Source organism: Rhineura floridana, chromosome 4 (genome assembly GCF_030035675.1).
Source record: "Rhineura floridana isolate rRhiFlo1 chromosome 4, rRhiFlo1.hap2, whole genome shotgun sequence".
Classification (NCBI taxonomy): domain Eukaryota; kingdom Metazoa; phylum Chordata; class Lepidosauria; order Squamata; family Rhineuridae; genus Rhineura; species Rhineura floridana.
In genome coordinates, this window is record NC_084483.1 from 201,013,939 (window position 1) to 201,032,185 (window position 18,247).

The 18,247-nt window shown below is 40.4% G+C and overlaps 1 protein-coding gene across 6 annotated transcripts in view; it reads left to right on the top strand.

Annotated features, from left to right (window-relative positions):
• SANBR (SANT and BTB domain regulator of CSR) overlaps nucleotides 1–18,247 on the top strand; it is a 76,699-nt gene that overhangs the window by 57,590 nt on the left and 862 nt on the right. For 3 of the 6 annotated variants that reach the window (XM_061626480.1, XM_061626481.1, XM_061626485.1), the window contains 12 exons: nucleotides 5,644–5,767; nucleotides 6,126–6,278; nucleotides 6,645–6,790; nucleotides 6,908–7,007; nucleotides 8,237–8,269; nucleotides 9,693–9,792; nucleotides 11,028–11,122; nucleotides 11,905–11,933; nucleotides 12,502–12,531; nucleotides 12,647–12,720; nucleotides 13,444–13,532; nucleotides 18,105–18,196. In XM_061626480.1, the coding sequence (XP_061482464.1) occupies nucleotides 5,644–5,767; nucleotides 6,126–6,278; nucleotides 6,645–6,790; nucleotides 6,908–7,007; nucleotides 8,237–8,269; nucleotides 9,693–9,792; nucleotides 11,028–11,122; nucleotides 11,905–11,933; nucleotides 12,502–12,531; nucleotides 12,647–12,720; nucleotides 13,444–13,532; nucleotides 18,105–18,196 (1,065 nt within the window). The remainder of the gene's footprint in view (nucleotides 1–5,643; nucleotides 5,768–6,125; nucleotides 6,279–6,644; nucleotides 6,791–6,907; nucleotides 7,008–8,236; nucleotides 8,270–9,692; nucleotides 9,793–11,027; nucleotides 11,123–11,904; nucleotides 11,934–12,501; nucleotides 12,532–12,646; nucleotides 12,721–13,443; nucleotides 13,533–18,104; nucleotides 18,197–18,247) is intronic. The other 3 variants (XM_061626482.1, XM_061626484.1, XM_061626483.1) reach the window with 3 other exon arrangements.

An 18,247-nucleotide genomic window follows, 5' to 3' on the forward strand; every position in this document is an offset into this window, starting at 1 on the left:
TTGAATATGAAGTATGATTGTGAAGATTTGGGGATTGTACAATAATTTTAAAGCCTGCTTAAAATATCCAGTTAAAATGGCTAGAAACATAACACTCTAAGCTCTCTGGTATATTTAAACTGTAGTCTCCAAAAGCCAATCTAAATGGGAAGACATTCCATGGTGTTAAAACAGCCACCATAAAACTTTCTCAGTTTGGTATGGGAGACATCAACTTAGAAGGTGATGTCTATTGATTCACCCAATGCAGAGATATGTGACTAAGTGATTCACTGGTGCTCTCCCACTTATGGCTCCTCTTTCCATTCATTCCCTGCATTTTCCAAAAATGAAGGTGTTTTGTTTTTCCTTTCCTTTCTTCTCTGTTTTTGAACTCAGATGCCTTCTTGCTGCCCCCCTCTTTCTTAGCTTCTCAGATGACTCTCTACTCATTCTAAAAAAAAAAAGAGAGTACCCTTTAGCTTTCGGAAGAGGAGGGGTACAGACAGGTAGAACAGAATTGCAGGGATGGCATCAGGAAGGCTAAAGCTGAGAATGAGCTGAAGTTAGCAAGGGATGCTAAAAGCAACAAAAAACAGATATATGTATAGTAAAAGACAGAAAAGAAATAGTGGTTCAGCTACTCAGTGAGGATGGCAAAATGATAAATTAACAAGAAAAGGCAGAATTGGTCAGTTCCTACTTTGGCTCAGAATCGTACTCAAAGAGTGCTTATCTATGGTTTCCCCCCTCAAACGGGGAAAGTAATGAGCTGGGTACCGCAGGTCTTAGTCCTGGGCCCAGTGTTCTTCAACATTTTTATTAATGACTTAGATGAGTAGGTGCAGGGAATGCTTATCACATTTGCAGATGACACAAAATCGGGAGGGATAGCTAATGTCTTAGAAGACAGAAACAAAATTCAAAGTGATCTTGATAGGCTGGAGCATTGGGCAGAAAACAACAGAATGAAACTTAACAGGGAAAAGTGCAAAGTTCTGCACCTAGAAAAACCAAATGCACATTTATAAGATGGGGATACTTGGCTCAGCAATACTACATGCAAGAAGGATCTTGGAGGTGTGATCACAAGCTGAATATGAGTCAACAGTGTGTTGTTGCTGCAAAAAAGGCAAATGCTGTTTTAGGCTGCATTAACAGACGTATAGGTTCCAAATCGCATTATGTGCTAGTTCCCCTCTATTCGGCGTTGGTTATGGCCTTATCTTAAATACCACATCCAGTGTTGGACACCACACTTTAAGAAGGATGCAGACAAACTGGAACAGGTTCAGAGGAGGGCAACAAGGATGATCAGGGGAATGGAAACAAAGCCCTATGAGGAGAGACTGAAAGAACTGGGCATGTGTAGGCTTGAGGAGAGAAGACTGAGGGGAAATATGATTGCAGTCTTCAAGGACTTGAAAAGTTGTCACACAAAGGAGGGCCGGGATCTCTTCATCATCATCCCAGAGTGCAGGACATGGAATAATGGGCTCAAGTTATAGGAAGCCAGAGTTTGGCTGAACATCAGGAAAAACTTCCTAACTGTTACAGCAGTACTGGAATGGAATCATTTTCTAGGGAGGTGGTGGGCTCTCCAATGCTGGAGGGATTCAACAGGCAGCTGGACAGCCACCATTAGGTGTGCTTTAACTTGGATTCCTCCACTGATCAAGGGGTTGCACTCGATGGCTTTATAAGCCCCTTCCAACTTTACTATTCCATGATTCTGTGCTTCAAATGAAGGGAAATTCAGTCCTCCAAAATCTACTTACCCTGGAGATTGATCAATTTCTCCTCCCCTTCCATCATACAGAGCCTCAAGGAATCTCTGCTGAAATGTTCCTCCTTCATTTCTTACTCCCTACTTCTCCCCACAATAAAAAAGGGAATAAAGTCTGCCAGGCCTGATGGTGTGCTATCTCGGACTAGGACTGTGCAGGGGCACTTCTCAGAATATCAGCCCTCTGTTCCCTACCCTGTGGTTAAGGGCAAGGGTCCTTCCAAGCCACCTTCCCCTCCACCCAGGGACTTCAATCCCAGGGAGATGCATTCTCATGAGCCTCCCCACTCAGGAAGCTGATTCCCTGCATGTTTCAGATACAGAAGGTTAGTGTAGTGATTTCTTTGACTCAGAGGAAGCTCTGTTTAAATTGCGATTGCTTAAAGGTTCAGATTATTTACCCTTGATAACCAAAGCAGTGTCTACTGCAGGTTTGCCTTCTGCAGAACTGAATCTGGCCTTGGCACCACCCAGGGGAGCCTCTGCCTTGTCTGCCAAAGTGCTTCAGAAGGCAGTCCCACCCCCTGAGCATTAAAAAAGCTAGTTAAATCAGAGTGGACCCCCCTATTGGGCAGTTAAACAAAACATCAGCTATGCTAAGGGACATTCTTTAGAATCTATAAAGTTTTGAACAACCTGCTATGGACTTCTTAAAGGTGCCATTAGTAGACTCTCCTCTCTCAGCCCTTCTGTCAGGTGCCATTTTGCCCTGGGATGAACATGCAATTCTAAGAGAAACAGAAGGGGAAAATGGTAATTTAATTTTAAGTTATGGCCTCATTAGCCCTTTTTATGTCTTAAGAGTGGCTTCCACCTCTTTCATCAAAGCTAAAGCTAGCCTCATATGCTCAGCAACTGACCCAGATCTGGATGCAGATAAATTACACAGATTATACAGCCATGAGAGTGGTGTATACTGCAGCCAGCATGGATTTTTTGCATTCCACCATGCTAAATTGAAAATACCTCCTATGCCATTCTGCTGCTACCCATAAGTTCATTTGAAAACAAAATCTTACAGTACTTGTAGTCTTGAACTCCTTGCTTCACAATCCTCCAAGTTTTCATGGTGATACACAAAGCACACAGGGAATCCAGAGTTTAAAATCTGAAATAGCAGTAAAAAAAATCCAGACCCCGTTGGACGTTTTTCTCTCAGTGGTCTCATAAGTTGTTGAAATTAATTAAAAATTAGCCATGTCTACTGAGTACATGCAATCCTATTATTGCCCTTGCCCCATACTCTGACTTTCATCTTCTGCAGTTTCAAAGTGAATTAAAAATCAGCTATGCATTTATTTTTAATGTAAGAAAGTTAACACTGGAGTCTATACTAGTGCAGGCATGCTCAGTAAGGACCAACTGTCCGTGTTCTTAACACGAAACTAACAGCTTTTAGCTTGGCTAAACAGGATCAACTTTGGTTTAAATTTGGGTGGGAGACTAGACATGTCTGCTGTAGAATGAAAAGATGGGGAAAACTGAAAAATTATGATACTGTTAACAGTGTTTTTCTTTTGGAAAGGAATGGGGCTTTCCTTCTGCCCAGTGCCCACCCTTCCAATCTTCCCCACCTTCCTCTCTTCCCTACCCTTCTTCTCCTTCCCCACCTTCCTCTCTTCCCTACCCTTCTTCTCCTTCCCCTACCTTCCCCTCCCCCAGGTCAGATTCACATATCCTAAGCATGATTGCACAGGAGTAAATCCACTGAACTAAATAAGCATGCAAATGATCAAACCTGCCCTCCCTCCTGCTCCCTTCCTATCCCTTCTCCCCCTCTCTTCTGCTGAATAGTCAGTGCCATTATTCCACAATTGCATAAGAACATAAGAAGAGCCTGCTGGATCAGGCCAGAGGCCCATCTAGTCCAGCATCCTGTTCTCACAGTGGCCAACCAGGTGCCTGGGGGAAGCCCGCAAGCAGGACCCGAGTGCAAGAACACTCTCCCCTCCTGAGGCTTCCGGCAACTGGTTTTCAGAAGCATGCTGCCTCTGACTAGGGTGGCAGAGCACAGCCATCACGGCTAGTAGCCATTGATAGCCCTGTCCTCCATGAATTTGTCTAATCTTTTAAAGCCATCCAAGCTGGTGGCCATTACTGCATCTTGTGGGAGCAAATTCCATAGTTTAACTATACACTGAGTAAAGAAGTACTTCCTTTTGTCTGTCCTGAATCTTCCAACATTCAGCTTCTTTGAATGTCCACGAGTTCTAGTATTATGAGAGAGGGAGAAGAACTTTTCTCTATCCACTTTCTCAATGCCATGCATAATTTTATACACTTCTATCATGTCTCCTCTGACCCGCCTTTTCTCTAAACTAAAAAGCCCCAAATGCTGCAACCTTTCCTCGTAAGGGAGTCGCTCCATCCCCTTGATCATTCTGGTTGCCCTCTTCTGAACCTTTTCCAACTCTAGAATATCCTTTTTGAGATGAGGCGACCAGAACTGTACACAGTATTCCAAATGCGGCCGCACCATCGATTTATACAACGGCATGATGATATCGGCTGTTTTATTTTCAATACCTTTCCTAATTATCGCTAGCATGGAATTTGCCTTTTTCACAGCTGCCGCACACTGGGTCGACATTTTCATCGTGCTGTCCACTACAACCCCGAGGTCTCTCTCCTGGTCGGTCACCGCCAGTTCAGACCCCATGAGCGTATATGTGAAATTAAGATTTTTTGCTCCAATATGCATAATTTTACACTTGTTTATATTGAATTGCATTTGCCATTTTTCCACCCATTCACTCAGTTTGGAGAGGTCTTTTTGGAGCTCTTCGCAATCCCTTTTTGTTTTAACAACCCTGAACAATTTAGTGTCATCAGCAAACTTGGCCACTTCACTGCTCACTCCTAATTCTAGGTCATTAATGAACAAGTTGAAAAGTACAGGTCCCAATACCGATCCTTGAGGGACTCCACTTTCTACAGCCCTCCATTGGGAGAACTGTCCGTTTATTCCTACTCTCTGCTTTCTGCTTCTTAACCAATTCCTTATCCACAAGAGGACCTCTCCTCTTATTCCATGACTGCTAAGCTTCCTCAGAAGCCTTTGGTGAGGTACCTTGTCAAACGCTTTTTGAAAGTCTAAGTACACTATGTCCACTGGATCACCTCTATCTATATGCTTGTTGACACTCTCAAAGAATTCTAATAGGTTACTGAGACAGGACTTTCCCTTGCAGAAGCCATGCTGGCTCTGCTTCAGCAAGGCTTGTTCTTCTATGTGCTTGGTTAATCTAGCTTTAATCACACAACCCTCTAAGTGGATATCTCCATATGCCAGTCTAGGCGGCCCATTCACAGTAAGTGACCAACGTTCTGTTCCAAGCACCATTTGCTAGACTAATGTACAGTATGCAACATTCTCAATGTTTTGGTTCAATTTAATACAGTAACCACAGAATGGCCCACTATGCTTTTAAAAGAAATCTTAGTCAATTAATCTGATTAACAAATTGATAACATTGACATAAGTTTGCATGTAAGGGGGGGGGGAAACCACAGTTGTTATAAGGATCAAAAATAAAGTCTTTGTTTTTAGATGATGCATGCATGTTTTGTAGTAGCCGCTATCTTAAAAGAGGTATTCTCCTTTCATCCAGGAAAGAATGCCTGTCCTCTAAGATTGGATTAAAGGTGTTTGTTTGTTTTTGGTATAATAGAACGTAGCCTTTTTTTTTTCAAGCGAGCAACATTTTTAACCAAATTGCAACCTGAATAATTTGTTAAAGGTTGTAGCCCATGTTTTAACTCTTCTATGCAATTAGACTTGTTACTGAGGGAGAAGTATACAAAAGTTACCACTGAGAATTGAGAACTAATATCTTTCATTTAGACCTTCCTGAACACTTGCTGCTCTTTGTCTACAGAGATAAATCTTGGGATGTCCATGAGTATTTGCTGAGTCTGTTTGAAGAACTAAAATCTTGGCGAGATGTATATTGGCGCCTCTGGGGAACTATCAACCGGCTGACTTGTTCAAGGTGTAATCAAGTGAGTATTTTTGGGAACCTCTGCACACACTTGACTGTCTCTTCTAAAGCTAATAAAGTAACAGTTTTAAAGTTCTGTAGAACCAAGTTTTTGTGCATTCAAGATGAATAATGCATAAATGGTTTGTGCTGGGTTAATTTGGTGAACTATTTTAAGAATGCCTTGGAACGTTCCACTTAAGACTTCATCAATGCCCATTTCAAGGTAAAAGAGCTGCAACAGCTAACTTGTACATCCTAGTATCCAGCCACTGGCTAAAATATCTCTCTATACCCTGGCATGCTGTAAATCCTTTTCTTAAACCAAGAAAGGTATACCTTGACAGTAGTGATTTTTTTTTTTTGCCTCTCGCTTGCAGACTTTCCTGTGTACTGAATTCTCACATTGCCAATACCACCCTCAACCAGTTGTCTACCCTGGTGTGGCAAGTACTCTTGGTTCCACTGGTACTGGAGTATATCCCTGCTGTAACCAAAAGGTTCTCAGATTTGATCCTGCTCCTCTTCCAAAAGTATGTATTTAGAAGAAAATTCTTGAGAATCTCACTGCTCTTTTCATTCAGTGCAACAGAAAAGCTTTGTTCTCTTAACCATGTTTTATACACATCAAAAGTGTGGGATGATTCCACACCCTCATGCGTTGATGCACAATGTATAATTGCCTGAGCTGAAGTGGCCTTCTGGAGATCTAATGCTTAATCATGGTTGGGTATTGAATCCTAGTAGTAGAATTCAATATTAGAATTTGAAGCACTTGTTTGAAGCAATTTCCAAACTATGGCTTGCCATTATGTTTGCATTAAGCAAGTATCATATCTAATCCCTCTCCCTCTCTATTTCTCTCTCTCTCTCTGTCTATCTATCTGTTTTAATGGAAGGGTTGCAAAGTAAGGGACCATGTGATTGGTTTGCTTGCTGGAGGAGAAGGTGTCGATGCTCTACCTTATCAGACTGTTAAAATATTGAATGATCTGACTCAGCACAGAAATGTCATTGTTGTGCCTTTTGAAAAAGACCAAAATAGGTAAGAAAATAGGTATGACGTAATCTTTCCCATACAGAAACACCACCACTTGTGTAGGCTTCTCTGGAATTCATAACAATCCAATCCATAATGTTCCTAAATGTTTCTTCTTTCAAGTGATTCTGGAATTGGGCTGAGTGACGAGAAGGTTATTGAATGTGATGTGCTATTGGAGCCAAGTTCACCATGGGGCCCCAAAACAGGAGAAATTAATGCTGTGAGTATTCCCCTCCACTTTTGCTTTTGATTTCTGCGTAGTTCATATTGCTTGGCTATAGTCTGGTTCAGGCATTCAGTCCCTGTGAGTACCGAATGTGAAAGACCTCTCTAGGATGAAGCTGGCCAGCTCCAACCCCTAGATGTCGATGGACATGTCAGGCATGCCTCCCAGCTGATACGCATTTGTTTTGCATCAGTCAGAAGGGGAGTCAGGGGTGTGTGAACTCAGATCGAGCCAGAGAGGCCTACATGGGACTGGCAAGGCATGATCTGGAGAGCCCCTTTGCGTGTGCAATACCAACAAATGCTCAGCAGGGCTTGTGTGTCAAAATTATGGATTGGAATATTGTGCGGAACCAATTCAGACATAACGCATTCTCTAAGAAAAGTGATTTGGAAATACGCCCATGGGGGAATGAATATAAGTGGCGAAATATTGTGTCTTAATGAAAAATCCACATGAATAGAATTCTAGCTTCTATTTGCAGATCTCTCTGTGTGTTTTCCAACTTTGACCATCCATGTTCCTCCAGAGAAATCACTCTGAAACATTTTCAAGGAGAAATAAATTCTGAGGCTCAATGACTCACCTGAGTGAGTTGGTTTATCTGTAATACCAAACTATGATTTGCTGTTACATGAATAAGCCCTGTGCTGTTGTGCTCCCTCCTGTCTCATCTCCCCTTTCCCTGCCCAAATGCTCCGCTTTAATAGTTTGCTGTTTGGGATATAATGGTAAACAATGGTTTCCATGGAAATAGAAGTAACTCATTAAAGTGAACTGTGTAAGGAGAGGAAGGAGACCTCATGCGCATCAGGCTCATTCATGCAGTGCAAAGTTGGATCAATACAAATAAGCTGGCAAAGCCAAAGATGGTAGAATGACGTTTTGAGCGTATTGCTCTCTTGTGTTGCCGACACCCTGATCCCAAACCCAGTTTCCTGATTCACTTCTCAAATGATTAGGCAGCTCAGGGTGAACTTTTTAATAACAACTGATGGCAGATTTCTCAGTTTAGCTCTTCCTCCAATTAAGGAGTAACAGAATCTGCTAGCACTCTACAGCAGTACTCATTATGCCTGAATCTCCTTTTGCTGCTCTTGGGGCAGGAGGGCTGCCTCTCCATGCACAAATTGGTACCATAAATTATGCTGCCAGTAATCCTACCACAATCCCTAATACTCACTTCTGCCCATTTTGGTTTTTTCTTTTTCTCTGTCCTCTAGTTCCTTTCTCTGAAAAACTGGACTCTCCAGCTGGTATGTTTACCCCATTTATCCCTTTTCTATGTGGTGATGCATTTTGCATTTTTAAATGTTCCATATATGCATTTACTCAGGAGTTACACTAGCTGTCATACTTAAGGTCACTGAGCAACATATTCAGTTTTTCCCCCCAAAATGCAATTAAAATTTGGTTGTGGGGCAGGCACACACATAGAAATGGAACTTACATTTTTAAAAAATCAGAAATGCCTCCAAAATGTTTGTTAGTCTATGGTAGCGATTCCTAGCATAGCTGTTGTGCATGTTTATGCCAGAGGCAGTTGGGGCCAGATTGTTCTTCCTCTACAGCCACAGAGGAACCGATGGTAGCATCTAGGGATAGGGAAGAAATTCAGATCAGTTTGCATTTTAATGCAGATCTGCGTAATTTGTGCTTCCCAAAAAATACACAAACCAAAATGCCGATATCCTTCAAAATCCACATTTCCCTGAATTTTGTGATGCTGTTCTCCAGCCTCAAAATTTGTTCATTAGGGGAAAGTACGCATAAACATGCAGATATTCGTGAAAATAAAACACAAAAATTCATTGTGTTATGTAAAAAGTCCTTACAAAAATGTATATATTGGGCAAAATTTCATAAAAACATATGTATTAGAAATAATCCCTTTAAATAATGACAAATTTTCATGCAGATTGTCTTTTTTAAAAAAAACAAAAACAAAGAACAAACTAACTGATGCAGAAATGTGGCAATCCGAACTTAAGGATGGAAAAATGAGAAAGAGAGAAATTTCAAGTTTATCCATCTAATTGCAGCAGGCTTTGTTGTGGAAGGGGGAGAAGCAAGCAGGGACCAGGCTGATCTTGCCCTTGCTGGGAGGAAGGAGGTGTGACTTCCCAGCTGCTTATTCTTTCCTGCCTTTTTAAGTGTAGGTGACTGTGGCCAGATAGTCCTTCTGTGGCCACAGCAGGGCAACTGACTGCAGCCTGGAGGCGGAATTGTGAATTTCAACTTTCGTTGTTCCAAACTTCTACATTTTTTTAAAGTTATATTTCATTGTACAGTTTCAACTTTTGTTGTTGTTAATCTTTTCAGAAGTACTTATGATGTCTCTTTGGCTGAAATGTGGCATAGGAATAAATTTAAAATTTAACATAATTGGGTATTGCATAAGTTGAGTCTGAAGCTGTTTCCAGTTAAACAACCAAAATAGTTGGTTCTCCTTAGAATAGTTTCTGTTCCAGAGTAGGGCAGGGCAGACTGTTTGGGTTTTTACCCCTAAAGATCAGCTAGTGGAGGGAGGCAAGGGTTCTTTAGCAACAACAGTTGAAGGGTATCAAAAAGGAGGAAGCTGTCAGCCTTAAAATGCTTGCCAATTTGCAGGGTAGGGAGAATTATGGTATTTTGCAGAAAAAAGTGATCTTTGTTATACTTTTTCCTTGACAATGATAGAAGCAGCAATTGCTGCTCTCAGAAGATGATGAGTATACCACAGGGTCTGAGGTCACAGAGGATGAAGTAGGTGATGAAGAAGAAGTGTACAAGAAACCAAGTATGTCCTTCCCTGTCTGTCACATTGCAGATGCTTTCTGTTAGCAATTAGGGATTAAAGGGAGGGAAAGGACAATTGATAGAAGGAATATCTATTGAAAAAACAAACCCTGTCACAAGTAGGCCCTTTGATTTTAATATACAGCACTAAATTAAACATTTAATTAATTAATTAATTAAAAAAATAAAATTAAAAGTTAAGTTGGAGTGAAGCTTTGTGTGTTGCCAGAGAGCATAAACAGAACTCTGCAGAGTACTGCACAGCTCTGCATCTTGCTTAAAAGGTTGTAATCCATGCCACGGGTTCCTCTGTGTGCAGTGCTGGTCCACATGCTTTATCCTCAAAACTCTCAGGTGTTGTTGCTGTTGGGCTGGAAAGGGTGTATTTTTTTTTAACTCTGCAGAATGTTAGGGGATTGAGGATTTATCTGGAGCACTGAGGCAGGTTTACAGTGGAATTAAAAGGGAGTGGTGGGGAATCAGTTACCAACTGAAATTAGACAGGTGCCTAGCGTCTTGATACTGAAGTGGCTACTAAAGATGCTTTTCTTTTATGAAGGCTCTTCCTGAAGTGTGAACCAGTCATTCTATGGATTAACTATACAATTGTAGAAATGGCTTTACTGTTTTTAAAGTCTGTATCTCGTATTTTATCTTGTTTTACACAGCTTCAATAGTGTTTGGCTTTGATGCGGTTTATAAAAGTGTAAAATAGATAATGATTATCAGCTTGTGATGAGGGGTTTTTTGACTGGTGGCGCTGGTGTTATGTAATGCACTCCCTGCTGAAATACGAGAGGCCCCATCTGTCTTGCCCTTCCTACGGCTTTTGAAGATCCACCTGTTTACAGAGGCATTCTCTTGATCTCTCAACCTGAGTCTCCTGTTTTTAATTGCTGTGTTTTTAATGGGATTGCTTTGTTGGATATTTGTATTTAATGCTTGTTTAAGTGGATTAGAAATTTACTTTGATATTAAGTGATAGATTAATACTACAAAAGTGATAAATTAAGTGTTACACTTGCTATTCTGTTTGATAAAACACTGCATGTGGAGACAAATCTGTCACTGTTTCCAGTACTGCTCATATTTCCTCTGTAGATCTCCCAAGCAGAGAAACTCCAGAATCCCAACTCAAACTTCAGTTGACTGTTGTGTTTTAGTGTGATAAATGGGAGGGGGTTGCCCAAGATTAGTAATATGCACAAGTCATCAATGTATAGTCTTTCTAATTAGCAGGAAGAAAAGAGAGGCCAAAGAAACCCAACAAACATCCAAAGAAACAAATGTCTTCACCCAGTGTCCAAAAGAAGGAAAAGAATTTGGAGAAGGTAATATCTTAAGAGGTATTACAAAATATTATCTACCTTAGTGAGGACTGGAGTCTTGCTTTTTCTTTTGTGGATTCATCTTATGCGTTTGTCATTTTGCTGAGAACAGCATCAACTTTGATTTAATGTTTCAATCTGATCCTGAAAATCAAGCTGCACAAGATGAGTCACTGAGGCTAAAATCCTATATCCTTTTAACCCGGGAGTGATAACTCAGTGGGACTTACTTCTGAATAGGTATGCATAGGATTGCACCGTTTCATAGACTGTAACCCCATGGGGAGATTCCATGATGTTGCTCTGCCACATCCGCAGTCTTGCCAGCTCGCTGTAGCCAGGACAGGAGCTTGCCGGGGGGGGGGGGGCGGAATATCTGTGCCAGCTCCTTTTTGAGCCCAGCTACTGTTGGAACACAGTCAGCAGTACATCTGTCCTGGTGGAGCTTTTTGCTGGTATACTGCAGGCTCCTCCTGGGGCAAAAGCCCTGTTCTGCCAGTGGTTCAGCAGTTAAGCTGCTTCCCTTCAATCTGCTTTAAGATTGCTCTTCCCATCTAGATACACTTCTCTTCATAATTAGTCTGTATCTCAAGATGCTAAATTTAGTTTTGTTACTGCTACACATTCTGTTTTTTCTGTTAAAAATACTTTTATATTTTGATGTGAACACCTGTGGCCTGGGAAAAATCCTATGTGGCTTTGCAGCCTCTAATTCTAAATGAGTAAAATTGATCCAAGGAATTTCAGAATAGCATGTTTATTCTATTCTGCCTTTCTCTTGACAGTCTAATCCCCGAGATGCATCTCCTTTTATGTAAGTATTTCTGCTAATTGTTTGAGTACGTACCATTAGGGTGGTTAGACAAATCCATGAAGGATAGGTGTCTCAACTATGATGGCTAAATTCAAAGTTTGGAAAAGTTACTTTTTTTGAACTACAACTCCCATCAGCCCCAGCAAGCATGGCCACTGGATTGGGCTGATGGGAGTTGTAGTTCAAAAAAGTAACTTTTCCAAGCTCTGGCTAAATTGAACCTTCGTGTTCAGAGGCAGTGTACCTCTGAATGCCAGATGCAGTTTAGGCCAGTACACCTTTCATTCTCCTGAAGATTAAATGGAAATCCAGCACAGTCAATTTAGCACTGATAAAGTCTGCTTGTAGGAAAATTTCTTTGACAGCCTAAATGTTCTACATCTGAATAGGCAAACTGTGGCTTGTGCATTCTCTCCAAACCAGGATTAGCTGCAAACAGCAGTTTCAATTTCTGGTTTGTATACAATGGCAAATTCATGCGGCACATGAGCACAAGGCTTGTTTCTGGAATGCTAAGCCATGGTTTTGGCATGGTGACCGAACTGACCCTTTGTCCTGCTATCCAAAGATTCCTGCAGTCGGAAAGAAGTGGCTTCAGGTGAGTGCAGTAAACAGTGGTGGCTATATGAACAGCACCTGTCTTATTCTAGAACAAAAAAGCTCTGGTCATTTTTTTTGTTTTATTTCTCATGGCTCCTCTGCTTCTTAATTAGCGTGAGCATGCAGCAGAATAAGTGGGATGCTTCCCGATCACTTAGATTCAACCAGGATGCTCAAAGAGAAGAGGGTAAGATTTTCTTTTCAAAATATTTGACTGGCTTGTGAACTGTAGTTACAGGAAATAAATAAATCTTTGTTCCGCAACTCTGTGAGCATGCAAATAACTATACTTCCCCCTCCAGGCCAGTGCCAATGGGACTGAATAAGCCTCTTTGAAGTAATTCTAACCTTAATACTCTAGTGATGGAAACTTGTCCAACTCAACTCAAATGTCCCTTGCACATACATTCATCTCCTTTGCAAGGAAGCTTCCGCAGGTGATGTCACTTCACCACACCTTAACAGAAGAGCCTGCTAAGTGAGGAGCTGCTGAAATTTTAGAATAAAGGACAGGTACTTAGGCAGCCCCTTGTGCATATGGAAGGAGGCATTTGCTCTTTCAACATGCAACTCTAGGTATATCTGCAACACAAATGTATGCTGTTCAGCAGTCATTCCCTCTCCCAAGGAAACTGTAACTCTGGTGGAGGAGTGAGGGGTAGGGATCTCTCAACAGCAAATTCCTAACAGCCTTACCAGTCTACAGTTCTAGAATTATGTTGAGAGAGGGGGGGCCATAACTGTAAAATTGATATGAAACCGAAATATAAGGGTGGATGTAACCATAACTCTTTACAGCAATGGTTGGCAGAAGCAATTGTATCTCTGCCCCGTACTTTGCAACAGTGGTATTAGGGTGACCAAGAATAGCCTTTTCTTTTCCTCTTTTGCTATTCAATGTTTCTTGCAGATCAGCGGAGAATGGTTGAGATAACTGGACACCTAATAAAAATGAGGCTGGGGGAACTTGACCGGACAAAATCAAAAGAGAACAAAGAAGTGAGCCTTATTGATGTGCTGTTATTTAATCTCACTGGATTTTGGCAACTTGTTTGATCCCCTTCAGTCTGTTGCTCTCCTCTTATCCTATCATCCTGAACCTGTGTGCTGGGGTAACCGAGATGCTCCAAGAGAGAATTGCTACTATGTCATGGGGAAAAAACAAGCAAAGGCTGTTGTGAGCTGTCTGCTGTCTCTCTGCATGATTCAGTGCTCTGACCTTACCTTGTCCATTCAGTCTCCACTGAGATGGACAGTTGTGTCACTTAACTGTGCTGTGTGTGCTTGCATCATTCAGTCATTCCCAATACATTCTCAGAGATTATCCATTGCCTCTCTTCTTCAGTCACTGCTCTTGGCTGATCTATCTGTTGGGCATCATACACTTGGAATAATATGTCATGCAAACAAGCATGGAAATGAGGTGTTTCTTGAGGATGGATAGTTTTATACTTTCACCTTAGTCTAAACCTCTTTGGATATAAAGGGGAAGTGTGCTTTGGAAGAAAAACTTATGCCTTTGCCGTTTTGAAGTTTGGGGAAGACTTGTCTAGTCACTCCTCCAGTGGGCATGTTGGACAGAGAAGTGGTAGAAGGTATCTGGCCATGGAACTTTGCTTTCTGAATTAAATCTTCACTAACGTGAACTTTAGGAATGCCATATTTTTCTCTCTTGATATAAAAGCCCTTTCCCAAAATTTCAGATGGATTATGAAGAACAAGTTGAGTCTTCTTTTGCATGCATGCTTTGGGGCTGAGCACTAGTGTCAAAATTCACTAATAGGCAAAATCCCCTTGCAGTTTAAGAAGGTACCTATAGCCAACAGATACTTCTAAAAAGTGGGGAAATTGGGCAGCTATAGTGAATGCATCAGGGGAGCAGGAGACCTGACCTTCTCTGAGATATTGTACTGCCCTACACATTTGTAAAAATGCAAAAATAATTTGATCTTTCACAGTCCAATCCACTTCCTGTATACCTTGGAAGAATTTGGTAGCATATGCCTCTGAGCATATGGTGAGTGGTGGCAACACCTGCAATCAGCCCAAATAACAGAAACAAGACGTGCTGTGCTGATCTTCTTTTAGCAGGGAGGAAGCAACAATATTAAGACAGTTAATATAGTTCAGACAGTCACTTTAAATATGTTTGATTTACTTTTAATGAAGTTTCCTATAGTAAATTATTTTCTTTTCTGTTTCTGTGAATATGTGAAGTACAATACTTTGCATCATTTACACTAAAAAACCCTCCAAAAACAATTGTGGAATAATGGCACTGACTATCTCATGTCCACTGGAGACTGTACTGCAGGAGTGTCTCAGTTTGCACAAGATAAAACAGTGGGAGGTGAAATATATTCTAGCAAATGTCTAGGTGTGCTTTGTTTTTAATTGACCATGCCCACCTTCTGTAAGTGGAGAGGTTTAAGCATAGCAGGCTGAACACCTTTATTTAATTTAAGGCTTTTATATACCGCTTTTCAGGCGGACCTCACAAAGTGGTTTACAGAAGATTATTACAACAATAAGTAATGATTTTTATCTACAGTCACCAGAATACTCTAGGAAGGGTGGCTGACTGTTAAACCACTCTGGCTACTGGAGCTCTGTCAGGGGAATAGGAGCTTTCTAACAACTCTCAGCATCCTTCAGAAACTACACTTCCCAGAATTCTTTGGGGGAAGCCATGACTGTTTAAAGTGGAAAAATGCTTGGTGTGGGTGTGGCCCCCTGATTAGCCAAGGGAAACAGCTATTAGTCTGGCTTTTACAACACCGACAGTTGGTTCTTACTGAGCATGTCTGCACTATCATAGACTGCAGTGTTAAATTTCTTAAATTATTAAAATCAGCCATGTATTTTTTTAACTTTTAAACTGCAGAAGATTAAAGTCAGAGTATGGGGCAAGTTCGGTGATAGTATAACATGTCTCTGTGAACATGGCTAATTTTTAATTAATTGCACCAAATTATGAGACCACTGACAGAAAATTTCGATGGGGGTCTGGATTTTTTTCCTCTCGTTTTACACTTTGAACTCTGGGTTCTCTATGAGCGTTTTGTGTATTGCCATGAAAACTTAGAGGGTTGTTTTTTTTTTTACAATAATTTTTATTCAAATTTTCATAAAACATAGAAAACAAAATCATAAAACATTCAAAGACAAAAAACAAAACAAAACAAAAATGATTAAACAAAAAAAAATAAAATGTTGACTTCCCATTTGTCACATATCAAATCAGTTATAGGTCTACAATATATAACAATCCTGTCTCTTAAATCATATTATAAAATCACTTTCCTCCAGTAGTTATCTTAATTAATCATCAAATCTCATAAACATTACTTTATTCTTTCCACAAAAAGTCAAAGAGAGATTTCAATTCTTTAAGAAATATATCTATCAATTTTTCTCCAAATAAACATGTCAATTAATCCATCTCGTTAATAATTATAATAATCTTATTGTCATAATCATAGTCCAAATAAACATTTCGATTAATCCATCTCATCAGAATCTGTTAGGTCCAATAATTTCAATAGCCATTATTCCATTATCCCTATTAGTTCCATCTTCCATCTTCAATAGTCCTGTTAAGTCCAGTAATTTCAGTGTCCAATCTTCCATTATCAGTATTCCATAATAATCTTGCTGTTGTAGCCATAGTCATATAATAAGAGTCTGATGGGAATTTCCTCTATCCCAAATATTTTCTTGCCATCCATTCTGAATAAGTTGCTGAAACATTGTTGTAAATTCATATCTGTGTTCTTCTTTTTTAGAAAATGCACTGGCTCATCTCTTAAGAGTTTTTCCATTGTCACATGACTGCAGTTAATTCCATAGATTTTCTCTATATCAAGCTCCATCACATCATTCCAGTCCAGAAGATTATCCAAGCCATTGATAACTTTATCTCTAATATCTTCATTAATTTCTTCGGAGATAACGTTAAATTCCAAACAGTAGATTTTATTTCTAAAATCCATAAACTCCAGATCTTTTTCCAATTCCACATTTGTTCCAATCTCCAGGGCTTGTATCTTCCCTTTATTTTTTCTTTTCTCATCTCTGATCTCATTCTCCTCTCTCACAGGGTCCCCTATTTCTTTAAACTCCTGCGTCATTTTGCTCAGTTCAATTTTCAGCTCCTTACTACCCTGTTGCAGGGTTTGTTTCGTTATCTCAATCTCATCCATTATTTTCTGAAACATAATTACTTCCAGATTCTCAGCCACTTTCTTGATTGCCATTTTTAAAACCACGAAAACAAAGCAAAACAAAAATAAAGAAGAACCACTTCTTATTTCAGCAACAATTGGGTTAATATTCCAGGCTTGATGACATCACAGTATAAACAGAGCAACCTGCCTTATCTCTCTATGTTCAAGAATGCAAAATAAATTTAGTTCCCAGCATCAAAACAGTTAGTGGCGTCGTGAAGAAGCAGATTCGTCAAAATAAAATAGACCAAAAAGAGAATAGTCCCAGACAATATAATATTCCTCGGAATAGAAATCAGGAATAGAAATCCCTCTTCTGTTTATTATCTTTAGAATGCACTTCCAGGACAGCTTTTTGCGACAGAAACAGAGATAAGCTGTTAATTTCGTGAATAACAGAGAAGAGCTATATCTCACCCAGAAGTTGTCCAAAGCCGATCAATCTGACAAATCTCCTTTTGCTGCAACAATTTAAACCAAGTAAAAAAAAATAATAGAAAGAAGGGTGCTTGCCTGTTAGTCCGTTCTCTCTTTCAAGAAAAGATAAACGTATCGCTTAAGCAGATAGAGCTTGTTAGGAAGTCCGTCCGGCATTGTTGGCTGGACCTTATCTCATAAATTAATGAAATCCAGTCCTCCCAACAAAAACAGGCTTTGAGGTTGATCTCTACGTTTCTCCCTGCCCGGGAGAAATTTCATCAGTCAAAAAAAAAAAATGTTCTGACTGATTTATATCTGAATAAGCTTCTTTTGAGGCGGGAGCCCGTCCCAAAAGCAGGCACAAGCGAAGTCACCCTTCCCGGAAGTCAAAACTTAGAGGGTTGTTAAGCAAGCATGTCTGAATTCACAAGAGGGATTGATTGTTAAACCACACTGGGAATTGTTGCGGTATGAGGGGAATAGGGGGTCTCCTAAACACCTTTTAGCATCCTTAACAAGCTACAGTTCTCAGGATTTTTGGGGGGAAGCCATTGTTGTTTAAAGTGGAATAATAGTGGAAGAAAGGTATGGTGTGAATGTGGTCTAAGGCAACCTCATGGAAAGCTTTTAAGCAAGGGTTGCAGCCTGAGGCCTTTGCCAGTGTGAAGCAAATCTCTCTCTGATCACATCTTAGAAAGTACAGTGAAAGTAGCCAAAGAGGTGATGAGGGCTTTGCGTGTAAAATGAATATATAAATGATACCATTATTTAGAGTATAAGTGACTAACCAGAGCATTCCTGTACTCCACCCTACCTCACACTTGGTTAGCAAGTCTGTTCCTCCCAACCTGCATTCTAATGCATGCCGTAAGAATAAAGTGCTAGATTGCTACCTGTATCTTGATTTGGCTATTGTGGCTTGCAGTCTGCAGCTGGAATTTATGCAAGGCTTGAAGCTCAGATCAGGGCAACAGCGCAAGTAAACACTCGCCAGAACATCCCAGAAAAAAATATGAGGTAATCTTATTAACTGAAATTGGGGTGGGGGGGAGTGGGAAGGAGAAGAGA